The sequence below is a fragment of the Lithobates pipiens genome, unplaced genomic scaffold, assembly GCF_037356315.1.
Source record: "Lithobates pipiens isolate NorthernLeopardFrog02 unplaced genomic scaffold, aLitPip1_a1.2 Scaffold_16, whole genome shotgun sequence".
NCBI classification, from domain to species: Eukaryota; Metazoa; Chordata; class Amphibia; order Anura; family Ranidae; genus Lithobates; species Lithobates pipiens.
The window spans coordinates 497,557,622-497,576,134 of NW_027507748.1; the positions used below are offsets into that span (position 1 = coordinate 497,557,622).

Here is an 18,513-nt window from a genome sequence, read left to right on the forward strand (position 1 = left end):
ATAATAATGCAGGAATTATGGTGTGAGCTATCCCCTAACATTTCACAGATGAAAGAAAAAAACACATATTGGCAGAATTAATGTCATTGTTATTGGTCATAACTGTGGCATTTATGAACATAGCTTTATTTGCATTTACAGCTAACACTTGGGACACTAATAAGTGTTATGCTGATTACTTACTTACTTACGCTGAGTGGTATACCTATTATCATAGGCATCCCCATGGCAGGTTCAGTGTAATCACATTTGAAATTTGTAAATGTATGCACTGTGGCAGTAACAGATGTAATTACAGTATCAACATTATTTAACTGATGTATCTAAGTATTGTAATTCATAGTAGACGTGTGCTAATTAAGCTAAAAGTATGCCTCTTCTCTAATGATGAATCTACACATTTACCAGTAACGTAATCTCACCTCAGTTGCTGGCAATTTTTTTTTTCAATTCTTGAGCACACTAAAGCCTCATACACAGTAGTAGTATTTTTCGTTCAACCCAGCAGGGCTGAACGAAAAAAAAGGGGACATTTCAGGAGGAGCCGATGTACTAACTATCCAACGTTAGTACAGCGATCTCCCCTGCTGTTCTACTGTGTTCTGACAGGGGGACTGCCCCACATCCAGAACACTCAAGTGAGCCATTGGCTGAGAGTGCTGATCGGGAGCAGATCGGCAGACCTTTTTCTGGCATGTCCCTCTGAACCGACTCCAGTATACACGGGCCAAATGTTGGCCAGTTTCTATTGAACTAGCAGATGCCACCTGACAATCAGCCCGTGTGTACTAGGCTTGAAATTGAATCAATGGGGTTTATTTACTAAAGGCGAATAGGTTGGGCACTTTGCAAGTGCAGTTGCTCTAGAGCTCAGTAAATGCGGGGAAGCTCTGCTGACTTCCATCAACTAATGACGTGCAGGCAAAATTGCTGTTTTTTTATTTTCCTTGCATGTGATGGGGTATTCTTCACAATGTGGGACTTCCCCTCCTTAACTAAGCTCTGGAGGAACTGTACTTACAAACTATACTGTCTATTTGCCTTTAGTTACTCAACCCCAATGAGTTGCAAAGTTCAGACAAATCTAAAGTCTGCTGCCACCAGGAAAAGCATGTCCATCCATAAAACACCATTATTCAGGATCCCCAGCCTTGCCAAAGCCACAAAACAAACACAAAAAGTGAAAAGCAGGCCCCAGGAGTTTATTATTATTATTTTTTTGCTAAATCGGAAATGTAAGGGACTGCCCCTTACACCTGACAAGCAAAAAAATGAAATGGACTTCAGTCACTTTTGTCAATTTACCTTTTATTGCTGAACTGAAAACTAGAAGAGAGTGGTTAGGGGTTCAACATATCCAAAAGAGCACAAAAGAGTACAGGTCCTCTTAAAGGAAAAGTATAGCCAAAGCTATTTTGGCTATACTTCATGGATCGCAGGAGTGCATTTCATTCTGCACTCCTGTGACCCGTTTTCAGCCAACAGTGGGCTAACATACATTGTTAGTTGATGTCAATCAGCTGGTCCATATTCATTAAAGATCATACCTTGCTCTGGAGCAACTGCACTTGCAGACACATGCAAACGAGCATAGTCTTTTTGCCTTTAGTAAATCAACCCCACAGTCTTTGTTAAGTTGCAGTGAATCTATCTCTGTTGAAGTAGTTGTAAACACTTACGTACACTCATTGAAGGGTATACTTAGGTGATAAACAGAGATGAAACAAATCCTCCCCCCGTAAGTTGTACCTCTTTATCTGCAGCAAATTTCTTCTGTAGTTCGTTCTAACTAAACACAGTTCAAAGGATTGTTTCTCAGCTCTAGCAGCAGGGGGTGGGAACCTGATGTCACACACATCGCAGAGCTAGAGCACACAATTCCTTGATATCTAATAGCTGATTGGAGGGATTTGACACATCACCCTATACATAGACTTACAGGCTCATAGAAAAATACAAAGAGCTATAGCTATGAGTCAACTGCTGTGTGCAGCTATAGCTATGGGTAACCTACTATGTGCTAGAAGCAGGTGAGTTGTGTCCTGGGAGGCTGTTGTGTTGGGAAAAACTGTCAGAAGTAGCTCAAGCAGATAGTAAAGAGATCAGAGAGGAACCACACTCAGTGTTTGGAATTCATGCTAGTACACATTAGCATGAATCCAAGGCAATGCATTCATTTGTCAAGTATGAGGTTTACAACCACTTTAATTCATTTTTCCTACATTGTCCAAATGATAACTTCTACCAAGCTCCTATGCAACAATCTTTAGGAAAAATATTATTTTTCAGCCCAGCTTCCTCCAGATATCCTCCCCAGCAGCTAACTAAAGTCATTGGGCCCTGGCACATTCACTAGGCTGAGCTCAGGTCCAGGTTTAGAGACATTCCAAATACGCATCCCTTCCAGGAAAATACCAGGGGAAAAACGCTCTGGGAATGCGCCCCTAAATATTTATCATCTCCCAAACCACACCTCTGACCAAGGAATTGACATTCCCACACTGCTTTCTGGAACCTCCTCTGTAGTAAAGTAGCATAACCAAACAACCCAGTGAGCTTAACCTCCCTGGCGGTATGATTAGTTCTGATTTTAGGTGCTGAAAGCGGTACAATTATTTTGCATGGAAATTTGTCATTTTATATTGTAGGCCTGCAATTCTTAGGAATAACTCTCTTAAATCTGTTCAAACAAGAGTCTAGTAGACATCCCAGGTATGATAAAGTTGATAATATAATAAATAATGATAATAAATAATAATAAAAATTATTCAATAATGTAATCAAATCCAAAAACACTGAAATTTGCTCATTTGAAGAATTGTCGCTGTCATTAGATTTAGTGTTTGATGACGAATTTCCCCACAAATCGCTATCGCTCAATTGTGCAAGTGATTCTAATTTATTATCGCTGTTTTCTAGTTGGTCTAAAATCACTTTTGACATAAAGGGACAGTTTTTGGTTGCTATGGACAATCTCCAAATTCCAGGCAGAAAAAAACAGTATTTATAATATAAAACTACATGCAGGGCACTGGACAGACCACTAGGGACAAAGGGGGTGTGTATTTTTTTTATACAGTACTGTAATCTGTAAGATTACAGTACTGTATGTGTTTTGTGTGTTTTTACTTTTTTGAATTTGGCTCCGATCTCTGCTCCCGTGCGTCGGGACGTCGCAGGGAATGGAGCTCGGCGGCACTCGGGCACTGTGTGAATCGAGCGGAGGACGGCTCGATCATACAGCGGGGGGACATCGCTGGATCCAGGGGACAAGGTAAGTAACTTCTCCCTGTATCCTCCCTGTATCCAGCAATGCGATCCCGAGTCTGGCTCGGGGTTACCGCTCATGGTACTGAAATCCCAGCCCGAGCCAGACTCACCGCTAGGGAGGTTAAGGAAGGCCTGCAGATCCAAAAAAAAAGGTAAACACCAGCCTATGCTTATTACAGTCCATTGATGACACTTCAAATTAAGTTAGAAAGGGTCTTCTAAAGCAGTATTTCTCAACTCAATTCCTCAAGATGCCCTAACAGGTCATGTTTTCAGGATTTTCCTCAGATGAAAAGGCTGTGGTAATTACTAAGGCAGTGAAACTGATCAAATATCCTGTGCAAAATAATGGAAAGCCTGAAAACGTGACCTGCTGGGACGCCTTGAGGACTGGAGTTGAGAAACACTGTTCTACAGCATGAAGGAGGAGGACATACTTTTCTAGTTAGAATGTGGCTGTTTTCTAAAGAAAACTAACTGTACTACTTTTTACAGTTTTTGTTTCAATGCGTGACAAATGTTTTTAGCTGATTTAAACAGAAAATTTAATTGGGCTGTAAAAATAATTTTTGAAATTATGTTAAAATTGTTAAAGCTTCTATTTGATTTTTACCTATCTGGATTACATATATTTTTTAAGGTCCGATATGCAATAATAGTGTTAGCTGTGCTGACATTTTAGAAGGGCACAGAATATTTACATTCTAGTTTTTCTGGACTCCATCATAGTCTATTTCCCAATGTATGAAAATGGTGTCCATTTGCTGCAATTAGTGGGTTTTAAAATCTGCTCATTTTAAAAATGTATTCTACGTTTTCATTACAACACAATGACTAGTTTAACATTTGCAACTGGAGCGTTCACAAGTCAGTTGCTCACCACATCTTGTCCCTTTGACACTCTTCATTCACAGAAAAAGAAAGTTTAACACAAATATATAACTGTGGGGAATCATCACAATGTTCCTTTGGTTGCTAAAAGACACATGCAGATATCCATCTATACCCCAGGGGCTGTATATCCTCACCGACATTCCTTTCTGTGTCTTCTAAGACACAACACTGCATTACAATAGTCTTATTCAGCTCCATTTAACAGGCAGTCTATATGGGCCACAAGGCAGAATGCCACCAACATAATCTGGGCACAAGACAAGTAAATACATTATAAAATATGCTGAAATAATGTTATTAATCACTGTGCAAATTAGATAAAAACATTTAGTGTTTGTCAACTCGTCCTTTAATAACATTCTAAGGTGTACTACTATATCAAATAGCATACAATCTGCTGTGTCAGCCTGTAGTCTCTATAACTGTTAAAATACATGTGACATGTTTGCTTCCTATATGCCATTCCTTATTACCCTTAGCTGGAACAAAATCACTTACACATTCTGACGAGGTGTATTTTGAAGAAATAAGGCTCTTTTGGTAATAATGATATGTACTTAGAAACTTCAAAAATGCATTTTAAATTTGCGAACCCAAAACATTTATATCAGGATTGAAGGCCTACAATTGCAAAACAAATATTATATTCTGGTAATCATATAGGGTTAACCCTTGAACTAATAGATATCAGTATATGACATTTTCCATTTTGTCAACTGTCACTTTTGTTGGACACTTGGCCTGCATGGAAAAATGGAGAAAAAGATAAATAAAGGCTGGTGAAAAAAAGAAGTTCATAACCTTTTTTCCATGCAGACCAAGTGTCCAACAAAAGTGACAGTTACAGGGGTTGGGACAACCAAAATAACTTTGCCAGGGATGCTTAAAACAGTCCGTTTTTATTTAAGTGGTTTCAATAATTTTTTTCCAAATGAAAGAATAAAAATACTTTTTCTGTACATGCTAAGTTGGGCTTTAATTTGTCTGTCGCTTCCTTAAAATACTGTAGCTGCTGACTTTTAGGCCTCATACACACTGGACGTTAAAATAACGTTATAAAAACACCAGTAGCTTTGCAGTAAGTTTTTCAACTTTTTTAAGCTTTTTTCAATGTTTTTGCAATAGTGTTTTTTAGCGTTTTTTAGTATTTATTAGCGTTTTTTAGCTATTTGCCGCGCTAGCGTTTTTTAGCATTATTTTTTAAGAAAACATTTTTTTTTTTTTTCAATGGATCAAACACATTAAAAAACACTGGTGAGCGATGTTTTTGAGCATTTATCTACGCTTATCACTGTTTATCAGTGTTTTTACAGCTGAATAACGGCTTTTAGAACCCACTAGTTTTGGGGTTTTTTCACTGATCAAAAACACCACTGCCCAAGACTGCTGATAACAGCCTATGTGTGCATGGACACATAGGATAACATGATGGAGAGTTTAATGACTGTAGAAAAAAGTCTACTGCCAAAAACAGCTGCTGTAAAAACGTCCAAAATGTCCAGTGTGCATGAGGCCTTATTATTAGAGCACTTACGAGTCCAGGGATCCCGCTGTGTCCTTACCTAAGCCGATTCTTGAATCAGCTCTTGGGTGCTGGCGTCGTCATCTTGAGCAAGGAAAACCATCCGGTTTTCTAATGTGCATTCGTAAATGGCGCTGCACTATCTCAATGAGCTGGCTGCAGCGAACTCAGCAGTAAGTGGTAGTGGGTACCTGTCAAAACCGGGTACCCGCTCCCCTACATGGTGCCAAATGTGGCACCAGAGGTGGGGAGGAGGCAGACAGGCAGAGCTTCCCCTTTAAAGCCAAACTACAATCCATAAAATATTCACCTCCATTTCACCAACTTGACTGTTGGATCCCTCTGATATCTACTCCCAGGGCTTTTTCTGGGTGTCAGGTTTTCGGCCTCTTGAGTGACTGGTGGGGAGGACATGACTCCTACATAGGCCATATGTGCATGCATGGCTCGTGGCACATTTGGCCTAGGTTCACACTTGTGCAACATGCGTTTTGCGGGTAGGCAACCCATTAACTTTATTGGGCTTCAAAACCCACAGAAACGCAGGGAAAACAGTCCCTGACTCTTTTTTCAAATCACGCCACACTGAGTCACATGGTGCCACAGTATCCTACGATTTGTCGTATGAATCTTGCATAAAAATTAATGGCATCTCTGCCTTTCTGCTAAAGAGACACACATTTTGCCTGCGGGCTGAGAAAATGCATGATTTTTGCAAGCATTTACTAGCCGTAACAGAAGACGGTGATCAGGTGGGTTCATTCGTTTTATTGCAGAACAGACAGAGCATATTTCTTCTGCAATAGAAAGCGGCTTGCTCCCATTTTTTTTTTATTCCACAGAAGGTTTGTCGCACTTTAAAGCCAATTGAAAGCTACATGTCCACTTAAGACTACCCTGTCCACAAGGTGACAATGCTGCTTTGTGGTTTCATTGCAGAATAAACAGTGTTGTCAACCAGTAAATTAAAAACATCAGATCTTCTAGGTAATAAAGCTACGGCAAGATCAAAAGGTAATAAAACGATGTTATATGAGGACTCGTAAAAACAAAAAACGCTGTGATATTGTTTGTGACAGCATTATATATGTCACTTTTATTTTTCCCAGAGCACCACTTTAAAATTTAAAAGAATACATCTCTTAACCAACACATCATTTATAATGAACTGTATATGAAAGTGAACTTGATATAACATTGTACCGCAGGCAGCAACACAAGTATTTGCTTTTAATTTTTAAATATTCGCCCTTTCATAAAGTAAGGCTTCCTTCACACTAGTGCGATTTCAGATGCAACTTAACTACCAGTAGAAAATCTGTGGGTTTTGCATTATAAATTTTCCAACATTTAGACATATTTTCCCCTCTCTAATCCATTTCCCTAACTGGCTTTTCTCGTATGTTAGGGAAATGGAATTAGAGCCCTTCTGCTCTATATCTATACATTACAGGCATACCCCACCTTTAAGTACACAATGGGGTTTATTTACTAAAGCTGGAAAGTGCAAAATCAGGCTCACTTCTGCATAGAAACCAATGAGCTTCTAACCCCAGCTTGTTCAATTCAGCTTTGGTAATAAAACCTGAAAGCTCATTGGTTTCTAAGCAGAAGTGAACCTGATTTTGCACTTTCCATCTTTAGTAAATAAACCCCATTGTGTACTTAAAAGTGGGGTATGCCTGTATTCAACATGGCCCAGTTTGGACCCAGTCTGAACTTATTATTACATTGTTGCCTTGATTCAGACACTCTGTAAATTAACTTTTTTTTCTTTCAAACACGTGAAAGGAAATCTTAAACTATCTTTTACATTTTTAAGTTGTGGTTTGTAAACTGTTGCCTCTCTGTAGTATTTTATGAATGCTCATGTCTGATGTTATGACATACATGTGAAAGGTTATTCAGTTCAAGAGATAAAGTGCACATTTCCCATCAAATATTTACAAACCAAAACAAAGGTCTCTAAACTGAGATTTTTAGGAGCCAGGTTTGTCTGCAGTGATAGCCCAGTTTGTGATCTGTTTCAGTGATGCTGTCCAGACAGCCAGCAAGGGACAGGGATAGGGGAGAAAAAGGTTGCTGCTTTGTAGGAGGGAGCAGGCGGGGTCTGCCAGTGACCGATGTACAAGTATTTGACTAGTGGATTTCAGACACATGCACATACCAAGGAAAGGTCTGATATGTTCACTGATGTCCACTGAGATGTTACAGGAGACTCTGTGCACAGGACAACTCGCAAACTGCAATTTATGAACCTTAAAATTCCTTACTTTTCATCATTCCTTACTAGTAGCAGGACAAATAATAAGGTAAATAACAATTAATTGTATTCACTTTTTATAAATATGTTAAAATAGGTTTCTTTTAAATGTGCATTTATTTACTTTAGCTTTGAGCATTTTTTTTACCTGATAATACTTTTTTAAAGGTAAATTAGAGAGTGTAATATATATATATATATATATATATATATATATATATATATATATATATATACATATATACACACATATATATATATATATATATATATATATATAGATATATATATATATATATATATATATATATATATATATATATATATATATATATATATATATATAGATATATATACATATATAGATAGATAGATAGATAGAATAATATAATATATACAGTAAATGATTACCTTTAATATGTAGAAATCAATAGCAGTATTACTTATACATACTGTGTAATACTTATATAGCTAACTATTCAAGGCAATAATGTATCATGCATTATTATAATTATATCATAATGCGTGTGTCTATCTGTTAAAATGTGTCGTTTTTAACACAAATTAAATAAATATTTAGTGTTTTGCGAATTTTAGATATGAATTAAATCATTACATTACTCTTGTTTAAATTCTGCTTCTTTTTTGTTTTGTTTCTGCTACATTTTAAGTGATAGTCTACTAAGACTGGCTTTGTTTTGCACATTAATAGAATTAAAATGCTAAAGGTTAAATCACAAAGTAGCAAAATCAAAAATGTCATGCATGTCCTTTCCTGGAAGCACAATTTATGAACAAAGACCAAATCTTATTTATATGACGTTTTTGGATTTTAAATGTGCCACCAGTTAGCAAATACCATGTTACATGTACCCAAAATAAAGATTTATTTTTTTTTTTTTAAATAAAAATGTGATATTTTTATTATACAAAGATATGTAAAAAAAAACGTTATTGTGGTTATGTGTAACGTGATCTTTGCTTTCCTAGTGGCACACTTAAAATCCTTAATTTTCATATAAATAATTTGGAATTATTATGCTATAATTTAGTTTAAAGTAATGAAATAAAAGTATAAAAAAAAGATTAGGTTGTAATACATTTACACTTTTGTCATTTTACTCAGGTCCTGCCTGGATATATTGATTGATTATCCTTTTTTTACACCTGCTTTGATTAAATAAAATAGCATTTTTTAACCTAAAGCACCATGCAGATCACAGAGCAGTCCGCAGGTTTGATGTTACTGCTGTTGTCTGCAGTTGCAGTTTTTGGAGAAGAGAATGGTCCATCCCTTCAGCCATTACCTAATGAAAGACTTTCATATTTGGGAAGCGTGCCCACGACAGCAAAGTCAGCTGATTTCAGGACTTTGAATACTAAGATGTTTAATCACACTGCATTTACAAACAAAGGTTTTGCTGGTGAAAGAAAATTGACCCCAATGTGTGATAGACAAGCTAGGATTCAGGACACATTCAAATATATTACCACGGTGGTGTCATGCCTGATATTCATAGTGGGCATTATTGGTAATACAACACTTTTAAGGATCATCTTTAAAGATAAAAGTATGAGAAATGGTACCAATTTACTGATTGCCAGTTTAGCTTTGGGAGATGTCATTCACATCATCATCGATGTGCCAATCAATACATTTAAGGTAAGAAAGGTTCAATTTCCCTCTGTGATGTCTAAGATTTAGGAAAATTAATAAAATGTATGCTTTTAACATATAACTGTATAAATATATATGTATGTGTCTAATAGTCATAGTGGCACTAATAACAGCTTGAATAGTACATCTGGAATATATAAGAGATTTAAATGTGTTTGCTCTTTTTCATTTATTAATTGGTTCTGGTTCTGGTAAATTAGTGAAATGTATGCTTTTATCATATAAATGTATAAATATATATGTATGTATCTAATAATCATTGTGGCACTACCAACAGCTTGCATAGTACATCTGGAATTTATAAGTGATTTAAATTAAATGGGATTGCTCTTTTTTATTTATTAATTGGTTACTTTGGGAGTATTTTACACCCACCCATCGATCGTCATAACAAAAAAGAAATGCTTGAATAACCCATAAAAAATCAAGGGATACCATAATCATAGTTTAATTTTTCTATTTTACATAATCCATGTCATTATTCTGTTTACCTGTCTTATTATATGATCTTTGCTATTGCATTTAATAACAATATATGAGCCCCTCTCTTATATTTATGATTTTGGTTTTATGCAGTTGGATCTTACAGGTAGCACTTTGCAGTTTTTTTTATTTATATTAAATAAGTACTAACTGAATAGATCCCAGCATATATTTTTTGGTTTTATTAATGTGTGATGTGTTTATAAACTGGGATGAAATTATTATTAATGGATGTTTATATGATTCACGTTTTTTTATTTTTTTTTCTCCAAATGCTAGAATACATTGATGATGATTTTAACCAACTTGCATAACAAAATCAAGGGAGTAAAAATGTAACCATGTGTTTAAAAAAAGGCTCTTATGTCTTTTGTATTGTTTTAGAAAATAGTGGGCTCATTCATTAAGTAAACCTCTGGGATTATCATGCTTTGTATGGTGTACACTCCCTCTAGGAATAAATTCAGTAAGTAATTTTAATGTATTGAAATAACGTCAGGAATGGTGTGCTATGATCTAAGAGGAAGGAGAAGGGCAAGTACTGTAAATATACAAAACTTGACATAGAGGTTAAAGCAAAGAGGAAGCCATTTATAATCCTAGACAAGTCATGTAGTCACTGCTGAACTGGGATCAGATATTACATAAGAGGATTAGCACTGTAAGCTGTGTATCACAATGCTGCCATACAATGCTATAGGAGATTAGGTATGTTGCTGAAATGGAAACATGGCTTGCCTCCTTTGACTTGTATGTAATATATACAAAATAGAATTGAAAACACATGTATACAAGATATAAAAGCATCTTTAAGGAGATGTCCTGTAAATATCTATACTATCAGTCACATTGCCCCTTGAGTTTAGACTTATTCTAAAAGAAATAGACATTCTTTGTATGAAACCTACTTAACCACTTAAGGACCGGGCCTCTTTTTTAGATGTGTTGTTTACAAGTTAAAAACAGTTTTTTTTTGCTAGAAAATGACTTAGAACCCCCAAACATTATACTTTTTTTCTCTAACACCCCAGAGAATAAAATGGTGGTCGTTGCAATACTTTCAGTCACACCGTATTTGCGCAATGGTCTTACAAGCACACTTTTTTTTTTTAAATACACTTTTTTGAATTAAAAAATAAGAGTAAAGTTAGCCCGATTTATTTTATATTGTGAAAGATAATGTTACGCTGAGTAAATTGATACCCAAATGTCACGCTTCAAAATTGCACCCACTCGTGCAATGGCGACAAACTTTTACCGTTAAAAATCTTCATAGGCGACATTTAAAAAAAATCTACAGGTTGCATGTTTTGCGTTACAGAGGAGGTCTAGGGCTAGAAATATTGCTCTCATTCTACCTATTGCGCCGATATCTCACATGTGTGGTTCGAACACCGTTTTTGTATGCGGGCACTACTCATGAATGTGTTCGCTTCTGTGCATGAGCTCGGCGGGATGGGGTGTGTGTAAAAAAAAAAAAAAATCTTATTTATTTTACCTTTTAATTTTTATTTTTACAATGTTTAAAAAAAAAAATGTGTCACTTTTATTCCTATTACAAGGAATGTAAACATCCCTTGTAATAGAAAAAAGTATGACAGGACCTCTTAAATAGGATATCTGGGGTCAAAAAGACCTCAGATCTCATATTTACACTAAAATGCAATAAAAAAAAAAATTGTCATCTAAAAAAATGAAAACAAAAATGGCCCTTTAAGAGCTATGGATGGAAGTGACACTTTGACGTTGCTTCCGCCCTGCAGTGTCATGGAGACAGGTGGGGGCCATCTTCCCCTCACTCGTCTCCATGCACAGCTACTGGAAGTTTCGGATCACCTCGGCTCCAGTAAGCAGCGGAGGCAACCGTATCGCGGTGGGAGCCCCTCTCCCACCGCCGAAAAAAGTGATCTCCCGGTGAATCCACCACAGAGACCACTTTTATCTTGTACCACACCGCTGGCTGAACATGGGGATACCAGGGTTATGGCAGCCAGCTGCTGCCATAACCACGATATCCATCCTCAAAGTAAGGATGTACATCGGCGTGTGGAAGTGGTTAATCTGCTGGTCAGTCCGCCACTAACTGTTCATGCCTAGCAATTTTATTACTTGGAGCATTTCCATGCTAAGTTACCTTACAGTAATAGGTTACAGGCAGGGAATTTTTGACACACATAAAGCAATTCTTTAAGGTTGCAGATTGTAGTAATGTAGAAATTACTTAATTTTTAAATTGGCTTTTGCATTGCCAAATAGTAAACAGTGGAAAATATGTGTTTTTTAAGTGCCTTCTTTTTAAACAGAAGCAGGAACTGTTGGCACAGGTCTGTGCATGGGCAATACAGATAAGTGATTCATAATGTCCAAGCTGATGTTAAATATAACATTACTTTGTATTGTTAACCCAGGCACTGACAGATTCAGTGGAAGCATGCTACTTTGCTCACTAGTAAAAGACTGCAAATGCCATCCCCAGGGACAAAGTGCTTTCAGCACGTTGCTTTGTAGAATTTTATCTATGTTTCTTTGGACAATATGTGTTAGATAACCACGGGAACTGCAATTCTAAAACCAATTTAACAATAATATATTTTATTTCACCAAGATCATCTATGTCATTATAGCCTATGGCACTAGTTCCTGGCCATTCTGTTATCTAGATATGCTGAATCAATAATAATATCATTTAGTAAAGATACTATATGTAATGATGTTTAACAAGCTATGTGGCTTATGAGAAAACTATAATTAGAAGGAAAATATAGTAAACCTGTCACACTTTTCAGGCAATCGTGGTGCTGTACAGACTGAAAATCTTCAAAAACTGCTTCTTTAGTTTCTTTACTTTATGCTGCCACAGACACATAGTAAGCTGTGGCATATCAGAAATTTAACAAATTGAATACACAATTCTGGAGCTTTTGAGGAAAGCAGCAATAGGGATTGCTATAGGGGGAACAAATTATGCTTTACATAATGTACATTCATATCAGTCCCTGCTCTCAATGAGCTCTCAATCTAAAATCCCTCTATCACACATGAAAAGATACATGCATATGCTAAGTCCAATTTACATTTGAGACAATTAACTTACCAGCTTGTCTTAGGAGTGTGGGAGGAAACCACCCATGACCTATGTAGGCTTTTGCAAGTACAAGTAGAACGTTCAATCTTCATCCAGATAGATTACTGGCTGGAATTTGAATCAAAGACTTCAGTGTTGCATGGTAGATGTGCTTACCACTAAGCCACTGTGTTGTGTTATTCAACATGGTTGTCCACAGGGCCAATGCTAGACTATTTTGCACCCTAGGCAAATCGAGTTACTTGTAAACCCCCCCCCCCCCCCCAAGAAAAAATAAATCTAATATAAGCATAAATGGGGAGGGCAACCTGTTAGTCTTTCACAGTGTTTTATAAGGGTGAGGGTGAGAGAGAGGGGGTGAGAGAGAGAGAAGGGGGGGGGGCAAGAGAGAGGGGAGGCAAGGAGGGAGATGACAGAGAGAGCCTTAGCCCTGTCCCTGTCTGTGGTCTCTCCTCTGCCCCCTGGCCCAGTCTTTGTCTGCTCTCAGGCCTAGCTGTCCTAGCTGTTCACCTTCCCTGTGGCCTCAGTCTTCAGGACCACCTGCTTACCATGTGGAGAAAGATGCCTGCACCCCGAGAACCTCGCTCTTTGCTTTCCCTCCTTTGCCTCCACCGAACTGGAACATGACAACCAGTGGCTGTGGCTGTGCCCTAGGCGGCTGATTGGTTTGCCTAGTGGTAGCACCAGTCCTGGCTGTCCATAGTAAGTTTTCCTTTACAGTATGACATTAATGTAAAAAGAAATTGAAATGCGAAGCTTCATATAATATCTGAACTTTTAGAACTCTTTTCATGGTGATGTGTTCCCTATAAAAATAATAATGACCTGCTGAGGGACTTCTTATAGCGGTAGTAAACCCGCTGACTTTTTTTCTACACCTTTAAGGGAAAGGCATAATGAGCTAGTATACACCGCATACGAGACGCACCCAGTCCATGCAGAGGGAGCTGACATTTTCCCTCGGCGTGTCTTCCGGGTATCACAGCTCTGGCGCGTGGGAGACTTCTTTCCGGCAAGGTCCGGCGTCCATACAAATTAGGAGATATTCTTTTTACCTACAGGTAAGCCTTATTATAGGCTTACCTGTAGGTAAAAGTTACAAAAATAACTTTACTATCACTTTAACCACCTCAAGTCCACTTTCATTATCCTAATAACCACTATTTTTTATTTTTTTTTGCTAAACAAAAAAATACCAAAAATGTAAGAAAAACAAGTTTTTGTTTTACAAATAAATAATCTTACTTCATAAATGTAGGCCAAAATTTATTCTGTTACATTTCTATTGTAAAACTAACCCAAATCAGTGTATATTATTTAGGCTGTAGAATTGATTTACTAAAACTGTAAAGTGCAAAATCTGGTGCAGCTCTGCAAAGAAACCAGTTTTTTTTTTTTTGCCAAAGCTTAATTGAACAAGCTGAAGTTAGAAGTTGATTGGCTACCATGCAAGACTGCACCAGATTTTGCACTCTCCAGCTTTAGTAAATTAACCCCGGTGTGAAAGCTATAGACTAGGGATCTGCAATTAACGGACCTCCAGCTGTTGCAAAGTCCCATCATAATTCTGCCTCTGAGTGTCATGCTTGTGGCCGTCAGAGTATTGCTATGCCTCATGAGACTTGTAGTTCTGCAACAGCTGGAGGTCCGATAATTGCATATCCCTGCTATAGACTCTACAAACTATGGTTTATATATTTGAAAATTGATCAGTCCTGATGTAGTGACTGTGTTGAAGGGGGAATCAAGCAATTTTCTTTCTTTCCACTCATGGTGGAAGGAAAAAAAATCAATTTGCCTATGGCTTGCATTACTTGAAGGATCAATCAGTCCAGCCAAAACAGAGATTTTTGGCACATACTTGAGAGGTTAGCCACTGAAGGGTGTATTTATCTCTCGGGATCTGTACTTGAGTTCCAAGTCTGCACATGAGTCATTTACAAAGAGGTCTTACTGCAACTGCTGTTTATTATATTATATTATATTATATTACTGTATTATAGTTTGCAGATTATAATTATAAAACTATCTTTACTAAACACAGTAGGCTCAATTGAAAAAGTTAAACCACCAGGATAAGGATCTTTATTTTCACCAAAGTTTTTTTTTTTTTTAACAGTTACGGTATTTTTAGTTGAATCCAACGAGATTTGAAAACTATATGTACATACCTAAAAGTCAAACTCATTATTCGTGTGTAAAGCATGAATAATTAAAGTGCATCTATAGTCAAAACATTTATTTTTTGGTTTGTTTGTGGAGAGATTTCCTCACTCCCCCGCCTGTCTGGTAAAAAAGGTTGTCCCCAGGACACCAAGTGAGGAGGGAATCTCTTAAACAGCAACAAGGACAGAAGTAAAAATGTTTAAAGGGTATGTAAACCCAATATTTCATATTCCTAATGTGTGCCTGCTGTCTTATGTTCTTTTATGAGAAAGATTCCTGTTCTCTTTGTATTGTTTTCTTTGTGTGAAATCCCTGGTATTCCTAACAGTCTCTGACCATTCTAAGCAGGAGAACACAAGAATGTTAATTCTCTAGTTATGCTGGGAACGCAGCCTGCCGTCCTCCAATTAGCAGATTTGTCATTTTGTTTTGTTTATTAATTTTCTAATTAATTCCAAATTTTTTGAATGATTCAAATTCGGATTGGTCAAAAAATGATTGACCAATTTGAATTCTGTGTGAAAAATAACCGGTTGTTAAGCAATGGGCTAGGAAGCCCCCCTTTCCTGACCTGCTGGGCTGCATGCTCGGATAAGGGTCTGGTATGGATTGTAGCGGGGAATCCACGCTGTTTATTTTTCAGAATTTTCTATTGCCGGCATTGTTTTGTTTACATTTCAGCTGTCAGTGGTGAAGTCAGCTGACAGCTGATGACTCATCGGTTGTTAAGGATGCAGCGGCCAGCTTTCCAGCCTGCTACCTAGCAACCAGCTATTCTTCACACAGAATTTGAATTGTTTGATTCTTTTTTGACTGATCCAAATTCTAATCATTCTGAAAATTTGGAATTCCTTAGAAAATGAATAAACTAAATTCATTTTAATAAATTTCAATGAAATTAGTTACTATTCATTACTATTTCATTTGGAAATTCGGATACTCCAAAAATGTTTCTGAATTTGTATTAAGACCCAAACGAATTGCACTTTCCTATTAAAGACACCTAATACAGCCATATCCATACACACCCTGGGATGGAGGTAAATATAAGACCAATATATAAAACAGATGAAATATTATTAACAAGCAACATTATAATGTTACACTATTATTTCCCTTTAAATGATAGCTTCACACAGTTTATCAAGGGGTATAACATGGTCATTTTAATATACCTAGTATGAATTGTAAAGAATTTGAATTACAGATGTTTGCTATGGATTGTAGAAAATGATTCACAGTATTTACCAATTAAAGATGTATATTTTGGACCACTCGAAACCAAAAGTATTCTATAAAACACCAGCAATGGGTAAGAGAGTTTTTTTTTCTTCAATAAAGCAAGGAAGGGTAAGACCCTCTGAAAAATTATTATTAATGGCCGTGTCCCTTTTGAGAAATATTAACCCCTCTATTTTTGTTGGTGACCATTGGCACAGGAAAAGAAAGTAAGGGCTTGTTCACATGTGAAGAATGAAGCAACACTCCTTAATGCACCTATAGCATTTATAACATGCTTTTGATGCATTTTGATTGTGTTTTTGAAGAATAGCAAAAGCATCAGGAATGCTTGCTAAATGCCCTTAAAAGTTTTGTTTTTCTAGGGGGAAGTGATGTAGAGGAAATGCTTTGGGGCATGATTAGGTTGTGGTGTTATAGCAGACATTTTTGTGACTTTTCTAAAAGATAGATTTGTATACTTTGATCTCTTTGACACTTGGCATGGCCCAGCTGAAGATGAGCATGGAAACAATGGCCTAGCGGAAAAGGAGGAGGGTTTTGCCTGGTATTGGGTGCATGCCATAGTCTAGCAGAAAATTTCCAAAGGGCATTTCCAAACTCTTTACCACGAATTGCGGGCATACACTCAAAAGTTCTTAATATATCTGCATGAAGGTGTTCACGTTTGATGCCCTTCTTGAGATTATTAAACTTTAATTATTACTTATTTATTCACACTATTTATTATTCTCTATTATTTCCCAGTACATATTGGGATACAGGAACCTCCACTGCTTTCCCCCCTGCAAACAATTTATAAAGGTTTTACTTACACAAGCGTAAATGCTGTAGGCATTTTTACAGTGTGGTTACAGCATGCTACTGTTGAAATTAATGGAGGTAGCTGATAAGCGTTGATGCCTCATAAAAGTGGCATGCTGTTTAATTTTTAACAAAACACATTGCTACAGTTCCTAAGCGTACTGCACTGTGTGGTGCACACTGTAATATTCATGGCATCACTGAAGGGGCGATTATGAGGTTTTTTAAAAAGCTGATTAAATGCTGCTTAAAATCTGGCAGACCACCCGCCTGCATTTTAACGTGGATGGGCAGCCAGCTAAGTACTCATCAGTGGCAGTTAGTCAGTCATCGTCGTTCCCCCCCCCCCCCCCGCGTCAGTTTTTGTCAAAAAAATTCAAATGCATGCACCATAGTTTGTAAGCACTATAACTTTCACACAAAAAAAATATCAAAATAACTTATTGTTTTTTTTTTGTTTTTTGTTCTTTGTTTTTTACCAAATAGTTAAAACTATTGTTGTTGTTTTTTTTTTTTTTCAAAATGTGCAATTTTTTTGATAAATAAAAAACCCAGTGGTAATCAAATAACACCAAAAGAAAGCTCTATTTTTGTGAAAATAATGATAAAGGTTTCCTTTGGGTACAGCATTGCATGACCGCTAAATTACCAGTTAAATAGCACAAGGCTAAATAGTAAAAAATGGTCTGGTCATGAAGGGGGTAAAACCTTTCAGCAGCTCAAATGATTATTGATGCAGGTGTGAACAAGCCTTAATTTCAAAGTTTTAACATTCTCAGCAGAGGTGAGGGCTCATCTTCCAGTGGGAACATCTGTTCTAACGGCAGCTATCTTAAAATGAAATTTCTATTATTTTGTAAGGTTCTTATTAACTTCCTGTTGTGTCTCCAGGGCAGGAAGTTAAGGGAAAGCTTCCCATCTGTCAAAGCTAATAAAAAAGCTTTGGCTTGACATAGACTTTGATTAAAGGCGATTTTCTGTTTTTCCATTATAGATTTTAACTGGTAAGTGGTCATTTGGACATACATAACAGCAGCAGCATGTTACTAATTATTGAACAGACAATAGCTCATTTTCAGTTATAGTGATCTCAGGTTTAACATATCTCA

The 18,513-nt window shown here is 36.9% G+C and overlaps 1 protein-coding gene across 1 annotated transcript in view; it reads left to right on the forward strand.

Annotated features, from left to right (window-relative positions):
• Window positions 1-7,787: 7,787 nt before the first annotated feature.
• EDNRB (endothelin receptor type B) overlaps window positions 7,788-18,513 on the forward strand; it is a 46,117-nt gene continuing 35,391 nt past the window's right edge. The window contains exons 1-2 of the mRNA XM_077483063.1: window positions 7,788-7,998; window positions 9,076-9,612. Of these exons, the coding sequence (XP_077339189.1) occupies window positions 9,160-9,612 (453 nt within the window). The 5' untranslated portion in view covers window positions 7,788-7,998; window positions 9,076-9,159. The remainder of the gene's footprint in view (window positions 7,999-9,075; window positions 9,613-18,513) is intronic.